We start from the raw sequence: 21,171 nt of genomic DNA, 5'->3' as shown, positions 1-21,171 counted from the left end.
TTAACCCCCCTACCACCCTGCCACCGAGCCGCCGAGCCTCTCTCCAGTAATCTGGAATGAAAGTGCACACCCGTGTACTCTGCTCTAAAATACCCAACACTGTCTACACACCACCCGACAACCATCATGAGTCCTTATCAAAATATTTACTCCGAGCTATACGTGATCTAACTAATACAGACGCATCGATATGATCATCCGGTTTATTGGAGATTTTCCACTAAACCCTTTTGGGGGGAGGGGGGGGGGTTCAACGTCCAGAGAACACTAGAGGCAAAATCCATATCAGTTCACTTCAATGCTTCTATGTTCAACGCTTCCCTTCCCTAAAATCTTTGTGTACGCTGGGCTACTTAAAACGAAACTATGCACAGCCAATGTCCGGGTGACCAAAGCATGGGGTGACTGCGCTAGATCCACTGACCTTTGATGTACAGATGACCAATATAGCAACAAACGATTAGTGCAAACGATACAGGAACCCGGTGTGATCTGCACACTGTTTTACGAGAAGTGCATGTCGGAGCAATACCGTGGATGATCACTCACGTTTCCTTGTGCAGCAGAGTAAGTCTCTCTTTTGGTACTTTGAGTCTTTGAGAAAGCCTCCTCTTCAGTCCTTCCACCGTCTCTTCGAGTGGAAGGGAGAGCTCAAAGCGTGTGCCGGTGGTGGAGTGGATGTACAAATTCATGGAGGGCTCGCTTGGGACGGCCTCGCAGGACGGAGCTCCGCGACTAGTGCAGCTCCGGGCGGTGGGATGTTGGTCCATTCGATAGCCTGTGTTGAATGGGGGAAGGACAATGCTAGAGTACCAGGTTCGAAGCCAAATGACTGAAATATTAACCGCTCTAATGGACCGGAAAAAGGACGAAGTGTTTAAAATATCTCAGTCACTTTCACTTGCTATGTCCCGACTTTACGGACCGTACTGTGTATCTGCGTTTTCTGTGAAGCCAATAATAACGACGTCTCTTTCTTCCTCTTGTCAGTTACAAAGTATTCCCGGAATACGAGTACGCATTGGTTTAGCACGTATCATTCGTTGAAGCAAAAACAAAAATCTTCGCTTTCAAGCTCTGCAAAGCGATGTATATGATCCACTTCCAGATTTAAAAATGCTACAGAGACGGCTCGATGCCAGAGTTAAACATGAAGGCTTTTACAAACAGATTTCCTTCAAAAAATTGCTCGTCTTGCAACAAGCCAATTCCACAAAAGCAAAAATCCGTAGCAATCGTATATATATTTTATAATTATTTCCAATGCCCGGAGATGTCAGCTTTCGTAGTAGCGAGAGATCAGTACTAGACTGCCAAAGCCTCATAGATTTAGAGCTGAATAACTCTCCAGTCGCGTACCCATGCTCAAAGCACCTCCAATGCAAAAACCAACAATAAAGAATGTTACAAAGTATCACTCAGAGTGGCATAAGGTGCCCGCCCTCCTTTCCCATTCCAGCCTATCACTACTCACAATTGAGCAACGATCGTAACCACTGACCAATCGACAGCTCATCCAGTACACCCACGTGGAGAAAAAGCTCTGCCCACTTTCTTTCTCCCACACTATCTTTGTCAAAGAGAACCAATCACACAAAAGAAGGACAGGCTCACCACGCCAAAGAATACGATACTTCCTGCCCATTCCTACAATTCCAGGTCATTCATAATTAGTATCGCATAGATCATCTACAAAAAATTAATCTTTCCGTTTTCCAATGTGAAATTACGTTAATGCAAGCACAAATACGACGCCCGAGTGCAACAAAATTTGTATATGAAACATTAAATGTAGATTAGTAGTTATAATTATAGGGCTTAACTGAAAACGAAATTGGTGGGGGACGCCTGAAGCTTCTATATTTGCCTTTTAATGAACAGTGACAGCTCCGGGAAGACAGGACAGCTCTGTGGTGAAGAAGCGTTGGACTGATAAATGTAATGGTGTACGTGGTAGCCGTAGTTTGTTAGGTAGAAGATCTACTTCTTAAACCGATCTTTAGGCATTACTGAACAGAACAAGGTGTCCAGCATTCCTCTTTCCGCATGCTGACGCAAACAGCCACTGGTTTTTTATTCTTGGATTGCTAACATTTTAAATGGCACCGCTGGCCGTGAATCACGTTACTGCTGCTCGATTAAAACACGGGTTATTTATACAACGCTCGAAAGGAGTTCTGTTTTGTGTTTCGTCTGTCAGTGTATGTCGTCTAGTCGTGTTCCACTACCTCAAATAGTACAAAGGCTTTATTCAAAAGCATCGAAAACACAAAGGATGGGAGATTCTTATCTTGTCAATTGCGTGTAAGTTGAAAGCGCGGATGCAGTAAAACTACGGCAAAACACACAAACAGACTTGCTTGGCGACGTAAGAGTCCCGAAGCTGAGAAGTTGCAGCTCTTAAAGCCATGTGTCACTTTATTCATATGCACTTTAAGTTTTATGTCTTCCAGAACAATTATTTCCTAAGACTGATAGGTCGCCAAGAAAACAAAGCACCAGTAAATTGCACCTTTTCCCGCAATATACAGGCACATCGGTTTCTAAAATAAGAAACAAAGAAACTTCAATACAAAGTGTACTTGGACGGATTATCTACTAACAGGACAGAGAATCAACAATTGCGCAAAACAGTCTCTGTCGCCAACAAGTGGCAGTAATATGCAAGGCACGGGCATGCATTTTGCAGGACCAAAATGTTCGTTAGTCTCTTTTGTTATTAATGTGCGACAGTAAGATATCTCCCGCAATCACGTAGTCGATTACCCTAATGTTCCTTACCGTGCATATTTTCACAATGCAACGGCATTCGACGAAGGATGCGTAGATTTATAATTTAAGTTTAAGAATGAAAAAAAAAAATGTAATTTTACAACTACAGTCAATATTTAAAAAATTGTGATACCTAATTCAGTAATCACTGAACACAACATAAAATGCATACATAGGCTAAGCATATATGTCATTGCGCCTTAGACTACTCCTAAACTCGCATTAAAGCCCTTTGTACGAGAAAACCTCGAAACGACGTTATACGTAAAACACAGCTGTACGTATGCCTATATAGAATAATCGTTGAGGACGTTTACATATATTCTGGCAGAGTAGTGCAGGCCTGTGTTCCGGATCCGATGTAGTTATTATCAAACAAACACAATGACACTGCAGAGCCTAGACAAGCAAAAGCAACGCCAGACGTTCAAGTGAAGAAAAGAACGCGAACCTTTTAATAGCCAACAGCTTATCGTATGAATCATCTGATCTCCTCGGCAGACAGGACACGATTACGCAAGGCATCATTAACAATAAACGCGACACTGTGCCCATTTATTAGAACGCTCCGAGTAAAGTAGGTTATAACTCGGTCACCCGGGCATTTTCCAGCTACACTCCCAAGGCCGTAAAAGAAGCCGCTGAAACCGTGTCATCCATTAACCCGATCATTTTGACCAAGGCACAAATGACTCAAAGACTGGCCCCAATGTGCCATAACGGCAGGGTCACGTGACATCCCCCGAGCCACGCGTCCCCCAGCAAACACCGTTCACAGTGCCGCTGGAAAGTCTGTTTTCCAACCAGTAAGCCTTGCTCTCTCTGGCTCTCATGGCAGGGAAATTTAAATCGTGATACACACAGATTATCCATCAGGATACCTTTCCGACATAGCTCAATGTGAAGTTCCACCCATATAGTCTATAAACGTTTGCAAAGTACTTATGACGTCATTTGTTGATAATTATCGCAACCAAAAGGACAACTAAAGGAAAAAATGATGGCACAGTATGTTCAGTTAAAAAGCATGCATGGCTATTTAAGAGTATGCTCTCAGTTTAACTAACATCCTTTTAAAATAGTTACACTAAGCCTTGACTCGCTAGGGAGTTACGTGAATGGTGACAGATGTTTTGCTAACTGGTGGAGGACACAGAACTTCACTATGTAGGTCCATTAAATAGGCTACACTGATTTTTCTGTTCGGTTTTCGCACGCAGGATAACTTGTTAGGCAAACTTTAAGAAGTTCCATCCAAAGTAAATTTTAAGATTTTATTTGTAACACCTGACTTTTGATAATCTTCTAAAGAGTGACTCGTTATTTAAATAATGTTTTGATCACGATCACTGTTTCATTGTGCAGAGCAGACCAAAAGCCACTTACCAATTACTCCAGCGAGGAATTTCACGCTCCTTGGAAAAACGTTTTTATCAAGTTTCCCCAGGTTTAGGATGTAAGTATCAAACCTCGTGAAGAAATCTGATTCAGGAAAAGCAGTAAATCCACACAAGCTGGACACGAGTTAAAATAAAAAGTGAACTTTGACTGCCGGCTGTATTGAGAAAGTGACGGGCTGCCCGTTTTGTGCGACCATTCGGCTGCGGCAGGAGTATAAGAGTGAAGTTACGCGTCACGGCGTCGCTCGCGCTCCCAGCGCCGCGTCGGAGGTGTGGTACCTTACAGCACTTCCATAGGGGTGGAGAGTTTCATTATTGCAATGTCAGCTTGTGATTTAAGGTCGCAAAAATCCTCCCTGCTTATGGTTGTTTCTCAACACCGAGTGGCTCCTTGGATTGTACGTGCAAACAAAGGGCTGACTTGTACTTTTTTATTAAATCGGGTTATGAATAGAAACTGATATTAGATTGACGCATGACTTCAGGCTGGATGTGTCTATATATAGACCACTGAGCTCGTTTATATTGGAGCGCAATTTGGATTGCTATAAAAAGATAATTTTGCAATACACCGGAGCGACCTTACCAGAATAAAGGAAAGAGGCACGACCTTGTCAGAGTTCAACCTTGTTGTGACGACAAAGAAGGGGGCTAGAGAGCAAAAGAGTGAAATACTGCATAGATACTGCAATACGTGTGAATGTGTGTGTGTGTGTATATATATATATATATATATATATATATATATATATATATATATATATATATATATATATATATATATATATATATATATATTGGACTGGGCACTGTTTGCACATTTGTTTGCGGTTCTTTTATTAACATTTCGTGTGTTTGTTTAACCCTTTTCATTCTTTTGCACACTGCCATTAACGTTATTATGCCACAAATCCTTACATTGATTTGTTGAAATTATTCTTCCCATCGCGCAGTTCTAGTTAACCTGGGATGAAGTTACTGGTTATCGGTGGCACAGCACAGAGATGGAGCCAAGACACATACGTAATGAGCCCCTCGCTTAAGCATGATGTACCCTTTATTTGGAGATGGAAACGCATGAAATAATATCCCGGCTCTTGCGTCAAGCAGTGCGTTTGTATTTGGGTCACCAAAGATTGTATTACTTTTTGCGCCTTGACAGTCTCGCTCCGGCGCAGTGCGAGAGAATATTTAGGAAGACATAAAAATTAAAGAAAACGATCTGAATTACTTCCGAGTTGTCTTAAGCGTTTGTGAGAAATGCATCAGTTTTCATAGGTGTGGAAAATAGTCAGTTTAAAATGACTAGCAAGTATAGGGCTTAAGTATAATCAGTCATATGTTGAACTATTTTACCATTAAAAGGTCATACGTTCCTATTATTATTGAATTATTTTGATCTGGAGAAACTCAAGCTGTCGAAATGTTGCCCCTTACCAGGATGTCACCTAAACTTCTACTTTTGCACGTCCTTAGAATGATCAAAAGCGCTAACTGGATTTGGGTTTATATATGTAATAGGCTTCTGCTTGTTTATATGTCTACATTGCTGTTCTATTCACTGGGAATCCATTCCCCTCTCTTTGCAAATGGAAGATGACTTGGCAGAGACTCATATGTATTTTCACACTCTTCAATCAAGGTATTAATTTTTGACCATATCTATGCATGTGCCAGTGAATCGTAGATAAAACCTGATTAGCAGAAAGGAGATTAGGAGGGGATGCATGAAAAAGAAATGTTTGTAATTACAAAAGAATACACATAAGTTATAATGAAGGAAAAACGAGCATATGCACCACATTACATGGTGACAGCTTAAGATGTTCTGTATGTGCGTGTCCAGCATTCCAGTCAGACAAAGTCAGAGTCACCCTTTTCCACGTGTGTGCAAACAAGTAATTTGAGTCAGTGCACCAATGTGGTTGTTGTGTATTCATTTATGGTAAATCAATAAGCCGAGACCCCGCGGCATTCCTTCAGCAGCAGGGGATTGTGGGAATCGAGAGCCAACAGGTGACTCTTCAACCCACCACAAAACGTTAAGTCTGAATCTGACATGACATCAAAATGCTCTCATATGATGGACGAGAGACGAACTAGGAGCACTCAACCACAACCTGACACCTAAATCCCCCTTTCTGGATCTGAAGAGTGAGTAAATAAATCACATATTAGAATAAGAATCACTTTATCCAATTCAGCACAACAGACTGTTAGGTTTAAGAACATAAGAACATAAGAACTATAGAAACGAGAGGAAGCCATTCGGCCCATTGAGCTTGCTTGGGGAGAACTTAACTAATAGCTCAGAGTTTTTAAAATCTTATCTAGCTCTGATTTAAAGAAACCCAAGGATTCAGCTTGCACTACGTTATCAGGAAGACTATTCCATACTCTGACTACACACTGTGTAAAGAAGTGCTTCCTTAAATCCAGTTTGAAATGTTCTCCCGCTAATTTCCACCTATGGCCACGAGTTCTTGTATTTGAACTAATGCTGAAGTAACTATTCGGTTGAACAGCATCCAAACCTGTTAGAATCTTATAGACCTGGATCATGTCCCCCCTCAGTCTCCTTTGCTTGAGGCTGAACAGATTTAGCTCAAATAACCTTTCCTCGTATGACATTCCTCTAAGACCAGGAATCATTCTTGTGGCCCTACGCTGCACCTTTAGACAATAAATGAACAGTTAATAGTCTTAAAAAATACAATTTATATATAATCATTAATTAATAATATAAGCTGACATGGAGCAAAATAAAATAAAATCAGGAGACTTGAAATAGCTATTTTCAGAAATGCCATCAGGGGCACAGGGACATATTTCCCTGTGACACCAAAAGGAACACATGACACCATAATAGACAATAGATGTTGGGGGACAATGGACAAGCAGACCCTATCTGACCACCCCTGGACCAGTGTGTGTACAAGCTGAAGTCTCAGATGCAAGGTGCAGGGCAGTCAAACCAAGTCTGCCACAGCCGCCAAACCCAATGACTACTACATAATCCACGTTACGCTACTTTCAATACCACGATTAGCATGTTTTTGATTCTCAGGGAAAATGTTGCGACAAATATAATTAAACAATAAGCAAATGATACTACAGTAAATACTTCAGAGCAGTAAATTCCAATGTTCATTGGTCAGCACTCTATCTAAAATGCAATCCTGTCCTTGCCTGCTTAAGAGCCTGCTAACCCAAATATGGTCATTGTTGCCTTATATGGTGGCTGTACGCGCCAAGCCTAAGTGCTTAAATGCCTCTGTTAGTTAGCCTAATAAACACCATATTAAAATTGGGTCAGTGGTGTTGTTAGTGTTACATACATAGTGTTAGTTTGTTGAGTATTAGCTACTTGACTTGAGGAATTTTAGGGATTCAAGGACCAAAAAACAGTAAAGCAAAAAAAAAAAAGACATTTTTAAATTTGTGTGATAGCAGTAGCTTATTAGAGTCAGAGAAATATGATCAGAAAAGGGACATTTTTGACAAAGGAAAATATACAGAACACACAAGGGAAAATTAATATTCGACAAAGCTTGCCATTTGTAATCCAAACTGATTTAAAAACGTGTCAGTCAATGACAGACAGACCCCGGCCTAACTTCCAGTATTGTAGTTTAATGGCATCATTTGCTGTTCCAGCATAACAATCATCCTCCCTGCATATCTAAGAGCTGTCTGGGGAGGGCAGACTGACATTTCTGTGTCTCTGATCCTCTAATCTAATCATTTATATAGATCATCATGAGGAGTCACATGACCCGGCCGTCCAAGGCCACCAGACACAGTGATTTCATCTGTGACGTCAGGAAGGGAGACTGCAGTGGCCTACCCCCTATCAGGCGCTTAAAATAGCCGTCCCTCCCCAGCGGAGACGTCATCAGCCGCTGCCGTCTCTCCTGCCGCTCCCTGCTTCCCCCCCCGTCCTGCCAGCAACGTTATTCTCTCACACTGATAAGAAGGCACCATAAGCCGTCTATCCTTTGCTGAGGGCTGACAGCAATCAGCTCTGTTCAGTCGGCCGTGCACCACATCTCTGCTGGCCAGCCGGGGAAGGTTCTAGAAACTCTGCTTGTAGCTTCGGTGCGCCGCTGAAGTCATTCTCAAACGGATTTCACGGGTTCCTCGTCAAACTCTCCCTCTGACGTTCACATGAAGTCAATTCTGAATCGCAATCAGTCGCTTTTTAAAACGTATGTGTCACAATTGCAAAATACTCTGCCTATTGTTTGTTAAATTGCAGCTCTTATGGCTACTTTAGAACTGCAGAATGGGAGGATGCTTTGAGGAGGAAGTCACCTTTCGGTGCTCCTCTGTATCTCCCTTCCTGATAGCTAAAACCTCACCCGCAGTCTGCTGTTATCTACCCACAACCAGGTGTTTCTTGGCACTGCTGTGTAATCCGGGGGGGGGGGGGGGCAACTCTTGACCATTGACTGGTAAGAATGCAAATCGGAGGAGCATATGCCCACTACTTTTGAAGCTTTCCAAAGTGTATGAAGGTGTGTAACCAAACACATGACAGAAGGTGGGGAGGGGGTGAATGAAGATGTGATGCACTTCCTCCTGAACCCAGATAAACTGATACGACATCCAGATGCTTCCTTATGAGTTCATCGTAATCAATTATAGACACCAACTTAACTTGATTTCATCCAAGGATATGGTCCAAAGATGTGTAAATGAGTCATTTTCAACCTCAGACAACTGGGTGTAATGCATATTTAAACGGATTACAAATCAAAACAAATCTAAATTCACTAACAAACGAAAAGCTGTGTGATCTGTTCCCATATCTGTGAGTGTTAGACCTTGGTAATGAAAAGATAATCACTATTTCAATGAACCTATTTGAACTTCTGGAAGTAGAACTTCTGGAGGACTGTAATATTTGAGGTCAGCCAGCTATTGGATACTAAATCAATCTCACGGACACTGTGGCAATGCTTCTATTAACATAAGATACTGTATTAATGTTTGCTACTTAAGAGTAATTGCATTGCATGATGAAGTATGGAAGAATGCAGGATTATAAGCCGCCCCATGTGACCTTTCTTTTGACAATAGCCAGTTACCCAGAGGCAAATTCCCCGACCCCTTGGAGGCAGCAGTAAAATAACACTCTGTAGGGTGGAAATGCTGGAGTGAGACCTCACTTCTTCCATAACCTAAGCTCCTGATCAATGGGAGCATTCTGGGGATGCCCTACCATACAAGTCCATGCACACTTTAGAAGTCTCTTGACCACAGAATACTGATCTCCCTGACCCCATGGTCATACACAGCTGTGTGGATAAAAAAAGAACAGATATTTTGCAACCCCCCCCCCCCCCCCCCCGTTGCCCTTTTTTTTGCCAGTTCCCCCATCTCTCTCCAAGCATGTTGGTACGTTCTTTCTAACATGCCGTTGGTTACTGACAGCACAGCATGGGCTGCAGGAGCCCAAAGCGAGGGAAGAGAGGTGACCTGTGATGTGGGGGCAGGATTTGATGGAAAAAGCAATGGAGCTTTCCCTCTGCAAAGAGATAGCGTGGATGAGCTCCGGCTCTCTGCCCTCTGCACGGGGATAGCCAGATCGTGACAAGCTTCGGCTGTCTGCCCCTTGCACGGGGATAGCCAGAGAGTGACAAGCTTCGGCTGTCTGCCCCTTGCACGGGGATAGCCAGAGAGTGACAAGCTTCGGCTGTCTGCCCCTTGCACGGGGATAGCCAGAGAGTGACAAGCTTCGGCTGTCTGCCCCTTGCACGGGGATAGCCAGATCGTGACAAGCTTCGGCTGTCTGCCCCTTGCACGGGGATAGCCAGATCGTGACAAGCTTCGGCTGTCTGCCCCTTGCACGGGGATAGCCAGAGAGTGACAAGCTTCGGCTGTCTGCCCCTTGCACGGGGATAGCCAGATCGTGACAAGCTTCGGCTGTCTGCCCCTTGCACGGGGATAGCCAGAGAGTGACAAGCTTCGGCTGTCTGCCCCTTGCACGGGGATAGCCAGATCGTGACAAGCTTCGGCTGTCTGCCCCTTGCACGGGGATAGCCAGATCGTGACAAGCTTCGGCTGTCTGCCCCTTGCACGGGGATAGCCAGAGAGTGACAAGCTTCGGCTGTCTGCCCCTTGCACGGGGATAGCCAGAGAGTGACAAGCTTCGGCTGTCTGCCCCTTGCACGGGGATAGCCAGAGAGTGACAAGCTTCGGCTGTCTGCCCCTTGCACGGGGATAGCCAGATCGTGACAAGCTTCGGCTGTCTGCCCCTTGCACGGGGATAGCCAGATCGTGACAAGCTTCGGCTGTCTGCCCCTTGCACGGGGATAGCCAGAGAGTGACAAGCTTCGGCTGTCTGCCCCTTGCACGGTGATAGCCAGAGAGTGACAAGCTTCGGCTGTCTGCCCCTTGCACGGGGATAGCCAGAGAGTGACAAGCTTCGGCTGTCTGCCCCTTGCACGGGGATAGCCAGAGAGTGACAAGCTTCGGCTGTCTGCCCCTTGCACGGGGATAGCCAGAGAGTGACAAGCTTCGGCTGTCTGCCCCTTGCACGGGGATAGCCAGAGAGTGACAAGCTTCGGCTGTCTGCCCCTTGCACGGGGATAGCCAGAGAGTGACAAGCTTCGGCTGTCTGCCCCTTGCACGGGGATAGCCAGAGAGTGACAAGCTTCGGCTGTCTGCCCTCTGTATGGGGATAGCCAGAGAGTGACAAGCTTCGGCTGTCTGCCCTCTGTATGGGGATAGCCAGAGCGTGAATGAGCTCTGGCTGTCTGTCCTCTGCACGAGGATAGCCAGAGCGTGAACGAGTTCCAGCTGTTTGCCCTCTGTATGGGGATAGCCAGAGCGTGAATGAGCTCCGTCTATCCTATGCAGGTTGATAGCCAGAGTATTAGCGAGTTCTGGCTATCCCAAAGAGCTGCTGGTGGCCAAGACAAAAATCAGACAACAGTCTGCATGTTTTGCAAGACCTATTTCCAGGTGAATGTGTGGATGTAGCGGAGACTGTCTTGGTCTCCTGGAAGTCCTACTGAAAATGTGGCAGGTTCGTTAGGGAAATTATTACTGAAAACAGCCCCAACCTTGGTTTCACGCCAATCAGGGGCCATTGAGAATCCTGTGACCTCTGCGCGGCTGTCCCCAGCGAGCTGACAGAATTTGATCTATGAACTTTCATCGGTGTCACTTTCGCCAGCCTGGCTGGCCCCAGCCTAGGAAGGTGTCAGGCGTTTGTTTTGCTGTTAGAATTATGTAGGAATTGAGGCCCCGCCAGACTTGCCATACGACGTCAAACGAGCCATGGCTGCTTTACTCATCCACAATGGAAACCTGCACGCCTGCATGATTTCTGAGGACTTCAGTGGAAAACCAAGTGATTTGTGGACCACAAACCATATGCAGCCTTAGTCTGGACCGGGTGGGAGGGGCCTTTACTTTCAGGTAGAGGACAGAGGCATGGCGTGTATCCGTGACATTTTCTCACCTGGAATTGACCATATATAGCCACCGCCATCCTTTTTTTAAACACGTATGTGTTCCTGCATTTGCAGTGACGTGGCAAAGCCGTAACAGGTGAGTGCACCGAGATCCGATTACACGCTGCTTTACTGTGTCAGCAAAGGTGTGGAGTGGGAATGAAGGGGAGAAAATTGATTTCAAGTTTCTTTGGCAGGAAAAGAGAACCTGAGACACTTGAGGAGGGGGGGGGGGGGGGCTCGTAGCTCACAGCTGAAGTGCAGCTTGCAGATGGATGGCGGTGGAAAGAGAGCGGGGAGTCCTCTGGCTCGGAAAATTGAATGAGGCCAAGAGACATGAGTAACATAATGACCACTGAAGCAAGTCTCCGTTTGGGTTTCCTGGGCGGTCATGGTACTCAGTGCGGGTCACGAGGCGGCCTGGCGCGCTTGCCACTGTAATTTCACCTACGCTGCATGCCCGTCCTGTAGACCGGGAGCGTGGCAGAGTGTGCGGAAACAGAGCAGAGAGACTAAGAAGTGAGATCAGCGCTAAGCCAAATTTGAGGAGGGAACATGAAGAAAAGTAGACAGATGCTTCACAACACACATACATCTGAGAGAAAGTTTGTCAATCCTCTGGAATTATATGGATTTCTGCATGAATGACTCCTAAAATGTGATCTGATCTTCACTGGAGTCATAATATTAAATAAACACAAAAGGTCAGCAATATTTAACAAGTTTCATCTGCTGTTTGTCTCACAGACAGGGATCAGGCTGTATACATAACCCAAATCCATCTTTTTTAATAATGCATTTTCAAATATGCCTTACTGTCTCCTGGCAACAAACAAGCTATTGTCCTGTTTTGATCTAAGGCAGGCCTTAGCAGTAATAGTGCCAAGCTGTCAAGCTTGGCACCCATTTTGTTGAAAGATTATTCAGGTGGAATTCAACTTACAAAACTTTCACCACTTCAATGACCCTCAAGGCTATTTCAACAATTTGAAAGTTTTTGGCAAATCAGAGAAGCTCCGAATCTATTTGTCTGCCAGACCAGCAGGGCTACGGCGGAGGAGCCGGTGAAGCTGTTAGCGACAGACAGACGCGAGCCTGGAGACGGAGATTGGGCCTGGGCCTCATATCTCCCCCTGGGGGGGGGCCCTCCTGCTTGTCTCACCCATGGAATGTGGCACCTCTCTTGCTGGAATGCCAGAGCACCACAAAACTTCAGTGTCAGCACCCAACGGGCTTTTCATGCATCGTCCTCAGCCTGGGCGGCACAATGAAACCACAGAGCGCCTGCTTAGACGTTTTTATGCATCGATATTAAGTGCTCTTCCATCTCGCTTCTTTCTAAATAGCAATTTCTTAGGCGTGTGGAACAAAGTATCACACCTTAATTCTGATCCCTAAAATCGATACTAATAATTCCATACTGGCCACATTTACAAGCAGGGGCTCAGGAATGACACCGTACACGGACCTCCAGAGGTGCAGGAAACTCGATATAAGTGATATAGGCTTACATGCAAGCGCAGCACAAAGCAGAGCTTGTAGAGCCCCCACCTGAGCCAGGGAGTCGGCGGCATGCCGGCTGACACGTACCATACTGCGCGGTTGCCGTGTGACATCGGGGGTCAGGTCACACTGTAGGGGTACCGCGGGCTGGCGGCCATTTTTAAAATGACACACTCCCTATAGACATCTGCCTGACTCATCACAGCACTCGGCTTGGGGGTCATAGGGAGTCTCCGGTACCGTTTGTGGTTTTCATGGATGGGATAGTGAGGTGGGGATCTCAGGGTTAGGTTTAGGGTTAGGGTCATGCCATCGTGCTTTTGGTTAAAACTGCTCAGAAACTCCAGCATGCACTTCAGTGGTTTGATGCTGAGCATGAAGCAAAAGGCGGCGTGGGGGCATGGCTCGTAAATTGGGACCCCCTGACAAAATGCTGCATTGGACCCCCCCCTTGGTAAACCGGGCCCTCAAACTTATATTTTGGGGCCCCTATTAAATGCTGGGCCCCCTGAACCTGCCAGGGTAATCATGCCCCTCTGACGCCCCTGGGCATAAATATCAGCAACACCAAGTTCTATGCCATTGTCCTTGGGTCGCTTCATTCAGGTGAGGGGGGAGGGGTTAAGGTTAGTGGAGGAGGTTAAGGAGCTCGGGATCTTGGTGAGCGAGACCGTGAGGCTGATGGGCAGATCTGGTCGTCAACTGCAGGCTTCAGGCCCCAGGCAGGTCCTTAGTGGTGAGGCAGGAGCTAAACTGTCAGATGAGGCTCATGGTTGACCAATCAGTCGGCATCCGTATCCACACTCACCTACAGTCATGAGCTGTAGGTAACGATCGAGAGAACAAGGTCGCAAAGGACAAGCGGCCGAAACCAGGTTTTCCCTGCAGGGCCTCAGGTTCACCCTCCGCAACGGGGTGAGGAGTTCAGAGATCCAGAGGAACATGGAAATAGAGGTTCTTCTTACTTAGATTAAGAGGAACCAGTCGAGGAGATCTGACCACCTTATTAGGGTGCCGCCTGGTCGGCTCCTGGGGGAGCTGTTCTGGGCACGTCCCACCGGGTGGAGGCCCTGGGGCAGACCCAGGACATGCTGGAGGTAGTACATTTTCCAACTTGGGAACATCTGGGGATTCCCCAAAACAAGCTGGAGTCTGCGGCTTTGGAAAGAGAGGTCTGGTCAGATCTGTTTGGCAGATCTGCTCAGTGGCTCAACAGGACAGTATGGACCGGAGAAAGATGAGAATTACTTTACTGACTTTGTTTTTAATAGTAATTCCATGTTAATCATAGCAGCCTTGGAGGATACACCGTCGATTAGCTTAGCCCATGCACTCCAGTTGGGGTATCGTGATGACAGGCGGGCGCAGCAACACAAGGGTGTCAGACAGGGGGAAGAGCGATGACCCCAATGGAGGATGTAAGTGCCTTCAGCAGCGGAAGGTGCAGTCGGCAATCAGAAATAAATCCCAGGCATCCGGCAGGAATAGGAACCACCGCAGGGAGCAGTGGCGGGGCAACACTGCAGAGGCTGACACGGCCATGGGCCAGCAGATCCATCAGACGGGCAATTTTCTACTTCATCCTTATGCGCGTGATTTTTATTCCTATAGATGCAGAGGCAAAGTAGATGCTATACACTGATCTCCAAATTAAGACTGAACCGTGTGCAGATTTAAAACAGCAAAGATGAAGACTGAGACACTATTAGATGGAGAATATCATGGTTCCATGGAGGGGATTTAAAAAAAATTAAGTTCCGTTTCAGTCTCCTGCATGACAGTTAACATGAAAAGTGTCCTCCTTCCCTGGGAAGCCCGAGATCGTGGTGCTTCGCACAGGAGGGTGAAACGCAAAAGGAGCAGCCCGACTGTCACTCTGCCATCTGGCTTTGAGCCATTCTGGTTTTAGGCCTAGAGGCAACATTTCTGTCTGGCCAGCACAGGGCTCGTAGTTAAAAGGGTTGGGAGATACGAGGAAGAGAGGAGGATGTGGGTGCCTTTAAAAATATCCCATGTCGTTAATGGAAAAAACCTGCTCGCGCAATTGTGAATCACATGCATTCTGTTCTATGCATAAAAACTTGCCATGCACATAAAACACTTTTTTTTGTTACTTTCAGAAAGAGATTTTTTTTTCCATTCTGGTGGACAGCCTTTGGAAAAAGTCAGTACAACCCTTGGCAAGAAAACCACCACACTGCGCTTAAAAATTTCTTCCCCTCAGGGAAGCTCCCAGTGCCCTACAATTACTGCCTTTAATGTTTTAACGAAGTGGACTGCAAAACAGCACACATTCCCTATCCTTGGGGAGAAGATGACAGCCATCGTTAATTTCAATGAAAAAAAAAAAACAATAGCAAAATGTCTGATTTATGAAAAACAGGTCACGCCAAACAGCTCATTGTGTTTTTTTTTTTTAAATCAGCGAATATGATCCCAGATGAGTAGCCAACATAATTTTACTGGTGGGGCGAGCACACGTAAAGGCCGCCAAGTCTCGCAAACCTCACACCAGGCCACGATTACAGCCTTTTAACGTCATGTCAGATATAACCTATAGTTACACAAGCCCAGTGTGTTCCCCCCGGCCTCACTATCAATAGGCAGTTTTCCTGGCGCTGTCACACAAAAACGTGAGATCCGCGCCAAGGCGGAGCCTCGGCACGGTGTCGGAAATCCACAAGGGCGGAGCGTCTTTCCCCTTCAGCAGGTGACTTTCCAGCAACCCCAATTAGAAACGACAAAAACAGCAACACCTTGAGCGTGGAGTTAAATGCTGACAAGGCAATTAATAACCTCCTGACCCCACTGGATTACCTCAAAAATAATCATTTACAAAATAAATTTAATTAAATGTCACTTAAGGCCGTTTTTAATTGGAAAAAAATACAAAGATCCTCCGATCGCTACTTAACTCAAGCCCAGGCTGGATTAAAGGGGCTATGAGGTGCCCATTACTGACACCTTCTGTCAGAAGCCGGTACAGCAGACAATTACAGCAAGGAAATCCCTCGGTGAAGTCTACAGTAATAAAATTACTCAATTTTAAACAAATAGCTAAGTAAATGTCAAGGCAAGACCATGGTTTCACATGACAGTCGTCTATTTAATTACCAAACATCCCCTATTGCAGCAAACGCTTCACTGTCAGTTCAAATACGCAATCAAATTGGTTCACCCTGCGTTAAAATAACCTGCCAGTGTAGACATGAGGCTTAATCTCATGCTGGCTGTTCATCAGCGATGCAGACAGAGCCAGCATGACAGACGCAGTCAGATTCCATACAACCAACAGACCAGGCCGGTTTCCAGACACATAATTTTGTATCCTCGAGTTAAGAATTTAGGAGTGGACAGCCATAAAGACCGTTACATGAAAAAATTAGGTTGAATACAATAGTTTGTAGTAACGAACGCATGCACTGCTTTGTGATGCTTGTGAAAACATTGCATGGCTTCAGCAGGTCGCCAGCTTGACATACAGTACAGCACTATATGTACTTTCATTATTCATTTAATTTAATTTAAATTAATTTAATTACTGTATGAGTATTATGTACTGCAGTATTATTTTCTGATTTACCTACAAATTTGAACAATCTCATTCATAACCTGGGGACTGGCTGTATTTTACAAAGTAATAATATATTTTACTTATCAGTCTGACTTGGGGCGTTGGTCTGGTATTTCAGTGACGCTGATCCTTGTACGCAGGGGTGCTGCTACAGATTCTGGGCCCCATGAAGACATATCATATTGGGCCCCCCAGTCCAGACCAGTCTAATTATGTTCCAAATTATATAGTGTCCCTGTCACTCAGAGGCCTTAGGATTTGTCCTAACTACCCATCCCCCGCCTTCATGCCCTTGCAGGTTTGGCTGCTTAGAACCATATCTGGAAAACCAGCAAGCAGCTCTGACAGTGACCCACCGTGTACCCATGTCGGTGCGGGTCAGGCCCGAGATTCTGAAGCGTAGTCGCAGGACTGTCACTGTGGTCCGAGGCCCCCTGTGGAGGGAGGGGACGAGGCCCTCTACAGGCTATGCTTAGCAGCCCACACAGCAGGACAACAGAAGAGCCACAGCACACCGCCCATGACTGACACAACTGGGCTGGCTTCGCCTCCAGCTCCGAGGGTTTCCGGATAATCTGTGGAGAAGAATGCCGACCGGAGAGCGGAAATTGATCCGGGAGCCGAGCTGGCCATCGCTGATCCAAGCAAAAGCCATTTTTCAGCCTTTATTTTAAATACATTTGTTATATTGCCGATAATGAAGAGTAAATGCCACGCATTGGTGGGAGTTAAAGGTCTCCCAGTGGGGACTTGACACATCGCTGTAATTGAGCATTGGTTGACCTTTCCTCCTAATTAACAGGAAGAGCTTCTCACCATTGTTACTGTAAGAGGAAGCCGTCCCATTTTTAGAGACTCATGTTGGCCAGATGCCACGGTGGACATGATAGGGGTGCCGGGGCCACTGAAGGGAACATAGACAGTGAGCCACCAGTGACACCAATTTGGCTTGTCAGTCATCCCATTCTCCTTTGACGCCAGAGAGTTGAGAAACCCCAAACCGTGTAAGGCTGATCTGGTCCGTAAGGGCAGCTTTTTAGCATGCTGGTCACACGGTTCCTCGGTGACGGACAGGAGCGCGTGACGACCTCTGCCCTGCCCGGCGTCCCGCCCCGCGGAGCCGCCCAACACGGCCGGCGTCAACCGCGACTGAAGTGCCGCTCGCTAAAAGCAGTCAGCTCTCGAGCTTGATGGTGATTAATTGTGTGAGTCACAGAGTGCTTGAGCCTACATAAACACTAGCTTGCAACTTTCAGGTTCTACCCTCTTCTGAAGGACATGTATAGACAAGATGCAATGAAATCCCAATGTAGAAGCGACTAAATGTACATACAAGTCTTCGGCTTCACACATGCACGATGGGCAAGTCACAGGTATTTAAGAAGGGGCACACAGCAGGTTCCGCCTTTATCATGCACATTTTAGTCCACAGAACATGAAAAATAGCATTTTCCTGATAAATAAAACTTCCCACGAAACATTTGTGCTGTACAGAAAAAGGGCCTTTGTGCCATTGTAATTACCATGGTACAATCTGGGTTAAATCTAAGGGGGATAATTGGGTTAACATTTCATTTCCCCTAATAATTTTACATGAATCCAGGCTTGATATGTGTAGGTGAGGGACCCGGACTACGTGAACCAGGACCCACAGCAGGAGAGCAGTGTTTCAGGGCGCGAAGGGGCAAACTGGCACTGTGGGAGGGTCCTGTTAAATAATGGGATTACACTCTGCTGCCGTAAGGCCCTCGCCATGTCACTCTGGGTGACGCCCACACCAGGCCGCAAGCCCTGCAGCACAGGAACGTGAACTGGCAGGACACTAAAGGCACCCATTACTGTCTCACATCTGCTCCGCTGACGAGGCGAAAAAGTACTGATTCAAAAATATAAAACCGCTTTTACTGCTAAAGCACATTTTGTTTAACAGCTCTGATATGCGACGGACAAGCAATTACTCAGTATAGCAAAATAAAGAAATCAATCAGCATGACACCAGTAACAGTGACCCAAAATTAATGTCCATTCAAAAAGAGGGTATATACATAGGTACTGATCTTTACCAGCAGAGCTCAACTTTCACGTGTCAGATGTGTTAAACAATACTTACTGTTCACATCAGTTCAGATTTACAGAAAATTTGGTACTGCTATATCCTGACACCACAAAAAAAGCAAAAAAAAAAATCAAAGATAAAAAACAATGTAATTCTCTTAACATACATAAAGTGAAGATATAAGAAGCTGATGTTCAGGTTCTATCTTAAACAAGCTAAAAGAAATACTCAAGGCCATATATGCATAATGGAAAGTAAACATCCTTGCAATTTTGCTGCAGTGTGTCATTGTGGGCGATACATTTTCTGAACTTTACCACTTCATTAGGGAACACAAATGTTAATGGGTGGACTGACCTGTACGATATGTTCCCACCTGAACAATGCATCTGTGTACAAGTTACCTAACTGTGAGGAATCTAGAAACACATGTAATGTCTTTGTAGGTCACACGAGTTCAAGAGAAGTATGCTGAACAGACCCCCCCCCCCCCCCCCCCACACACACACACACACACACCCAGTATTGTGCAATTCATCTAAATAGTAAGGTACTCCTTTTTCATATACATTAGTGAAAAGGTTACATCTACAACTAGACAAATCTCCCTTCAGTTATCCAGCCACCCATCTTCCAAGCACTTAAGTCACATTCTCCTCATTGCTGTGTGTCCTCTAGCAGTCCACACATAATTAGGCAACTCCACATCTCAAAATTGCCCAAAGCGTGAGTACGGCTTTCCATTATGTCCAATTTAATTAATTTTTAATTTCAGACTTTTCCACTGTCGCCTTGAGATATTTAATATAGACTAGGATTAATTACATTAAACATAGTTTTTCCTATCTTATACAATGGTACCAACATTACATCCGGTAAAAAAAAAATAATAATAAAAAAAATCAGGAATTAAATATAAATAACCAGGAAAGTGTGCGTCAAAATCTCACTTTAAATGATGGTTTTATACATTGTTCCAGTTTCATTCCTTCTTAAATCAGCATGAACTGATTGTGATCGCTGGACCTTCACTGCACCACGTGTACGTTTTCCAGCTCTATTTAGCCTACTAACGACCTCTAATCCAGAGGAAAAGCCTCATTATTTTAAGTTAAATTAATAGTTAGGAGTTACACGTCATACCACAAGTGCCCATTTAGCAGTACTTGTCCAGAGTATGACAGCTTCAGCAGAATTTCAGAGCCAGACATCTTGCGCCACTTTCTTTCTGGACAAAATAAGGAGTTTCCGTTTAGTTATAGAGCATTAAGCAGGATTTAAATCTTAAAATGCAGTTTCCAGACAGGAAAGCAATACTTATTGCCTTCTGAAAATCCACTCTATAAAATACGGGCACTATACAATTATTTGATTAAACGTCATTTTTTTCTCGATGCAATGGAAACATGTAGGATGGCACCTTAAAACTCGAGGGTAGTTTTAACCAATAAAACCGCACAGTATAACTGCCCGCTGTCTTCTCAAGGTCTAAGCAAAAAACCTTGTAGTAAACTATGAAATGTTAACAACAGATAGTTGTTCAGCTTTGAAATGAGGATTTCTTAACGTCATTGTAGGTTTCTAGGTAATTCGTGACCCAAACTTAGAGGACTTTCCGTCCCTGACGTTGACGGAGTAAAAGCGAAAGACACCTAGGCAGCTGGACACTCTTGGGCTATTTAGCGAAGCGCGTTCGCATGAACGGAAACCCCGAAAGCCCACAAGACAACCGTCATCGAAAGGATACGCGCAACCAACCCGGAAGCCCTACTCAGATCCCAAAGCATCACGGAACATGTAGTTGTCTGCGAAGCAGATGTATTCTGGGGGTTGTAGTGTAATAAAAACATTTCTATAATACTGTATTTCTACTACACAGTTAGTATAACAGATGTGTTTCATGTCTGATAAAAAGGAAAAGTCATTCTAATCTAAATATAAATGGAGTGATAGGTTAAAATTAATCTATTTAGTATATAAATTCCATCTGGAATGCACTTTTCTGTTCATATTCTAACTAATGCTGATAGTATAGCCAATTTATTGTCAATTGTTATTAATATAAATAATTTTCTTGGCTTTGAGTTCTTGGCTCAAGTGGCCCATATAATTATTAATAAAATAGGCAAATATAGTTCCAGAAGGTGGCGCTAGGAGAATGTAAAAAAAATTGGTAATTGGTGAGCAATTTGGCAAATTACTATTTGTTTAGTATAGAACTTTTCGGATTGAAATAACATCCTTATCTTTTTTAGAACATAATCTTGTAATATATAGGCCCATATAAAGCGTTTGCCGTACGATATAGCAGCATCAATTAACAACTGTATCCCGTACTGATTAATAATTTATTTCAGAAAAAAATGGCTTTTATGCCAATTTTGAAGACACAGATAATTCCCT

General features: G+C 44.8%; 1 protein-coding gene across 5 annotated transcripts in view; it reads right to left on the bottom strand.

The window, feature by feature from the left end:
- The window catches only part of LOC111860476 (midnolin-like), a 40,628-nt gene that overhangs the window by 18,886 nt on the left and 571 nt on the right, over nucleotides 1–21,171 (bottom strand). The window contains exons 1-2 of one of the 5 annotated variants that reach the window (XM_023844219.2): nucleotides 4,159–4,578; nucleotides 550–778 (exon numbers count right to left, since the gene is read on the bottom strand). In XM_023844219.2, coding sequence (XP_023699987.2) covers nucleotides 550–770 — 221 coding nt within the window. In that variant the 5' untranslated portion in view covers nucleotides 771–778; nucleotides 4,159–4,578. Of the gene's footprint in view, nucleotides 1–549; nucleotides 1,867–3,089; nucleotides 3,172–4,158; nucleotides 4,579–21,171 lie in introns of those variants that run through there. The other 4 variants (XM_023844224.2, XM_023844223.2, XM_023844222.2 and 1 more) reach the window with 4 other exon arrangements.

This window comes from Paramormyrops kingsleyae, chromosome 15 (assembly GCF_048594095.1).
Source record: "Paramormyrops kingsleyae isolate MSU_618 chromosome 15, PKINGS_0.4, whole genome shotgun sequence".
Lineage (NCBI taxonomy): Eukaryota > Metazoa > Chordata > Actinopteri > Osteoglossiformes > Mormyridae > Paramormyrops > Paramormyrops kingsleyae.
This window is presented reverse-complemented; position numbering and strand designations above follow the sequence as displayed.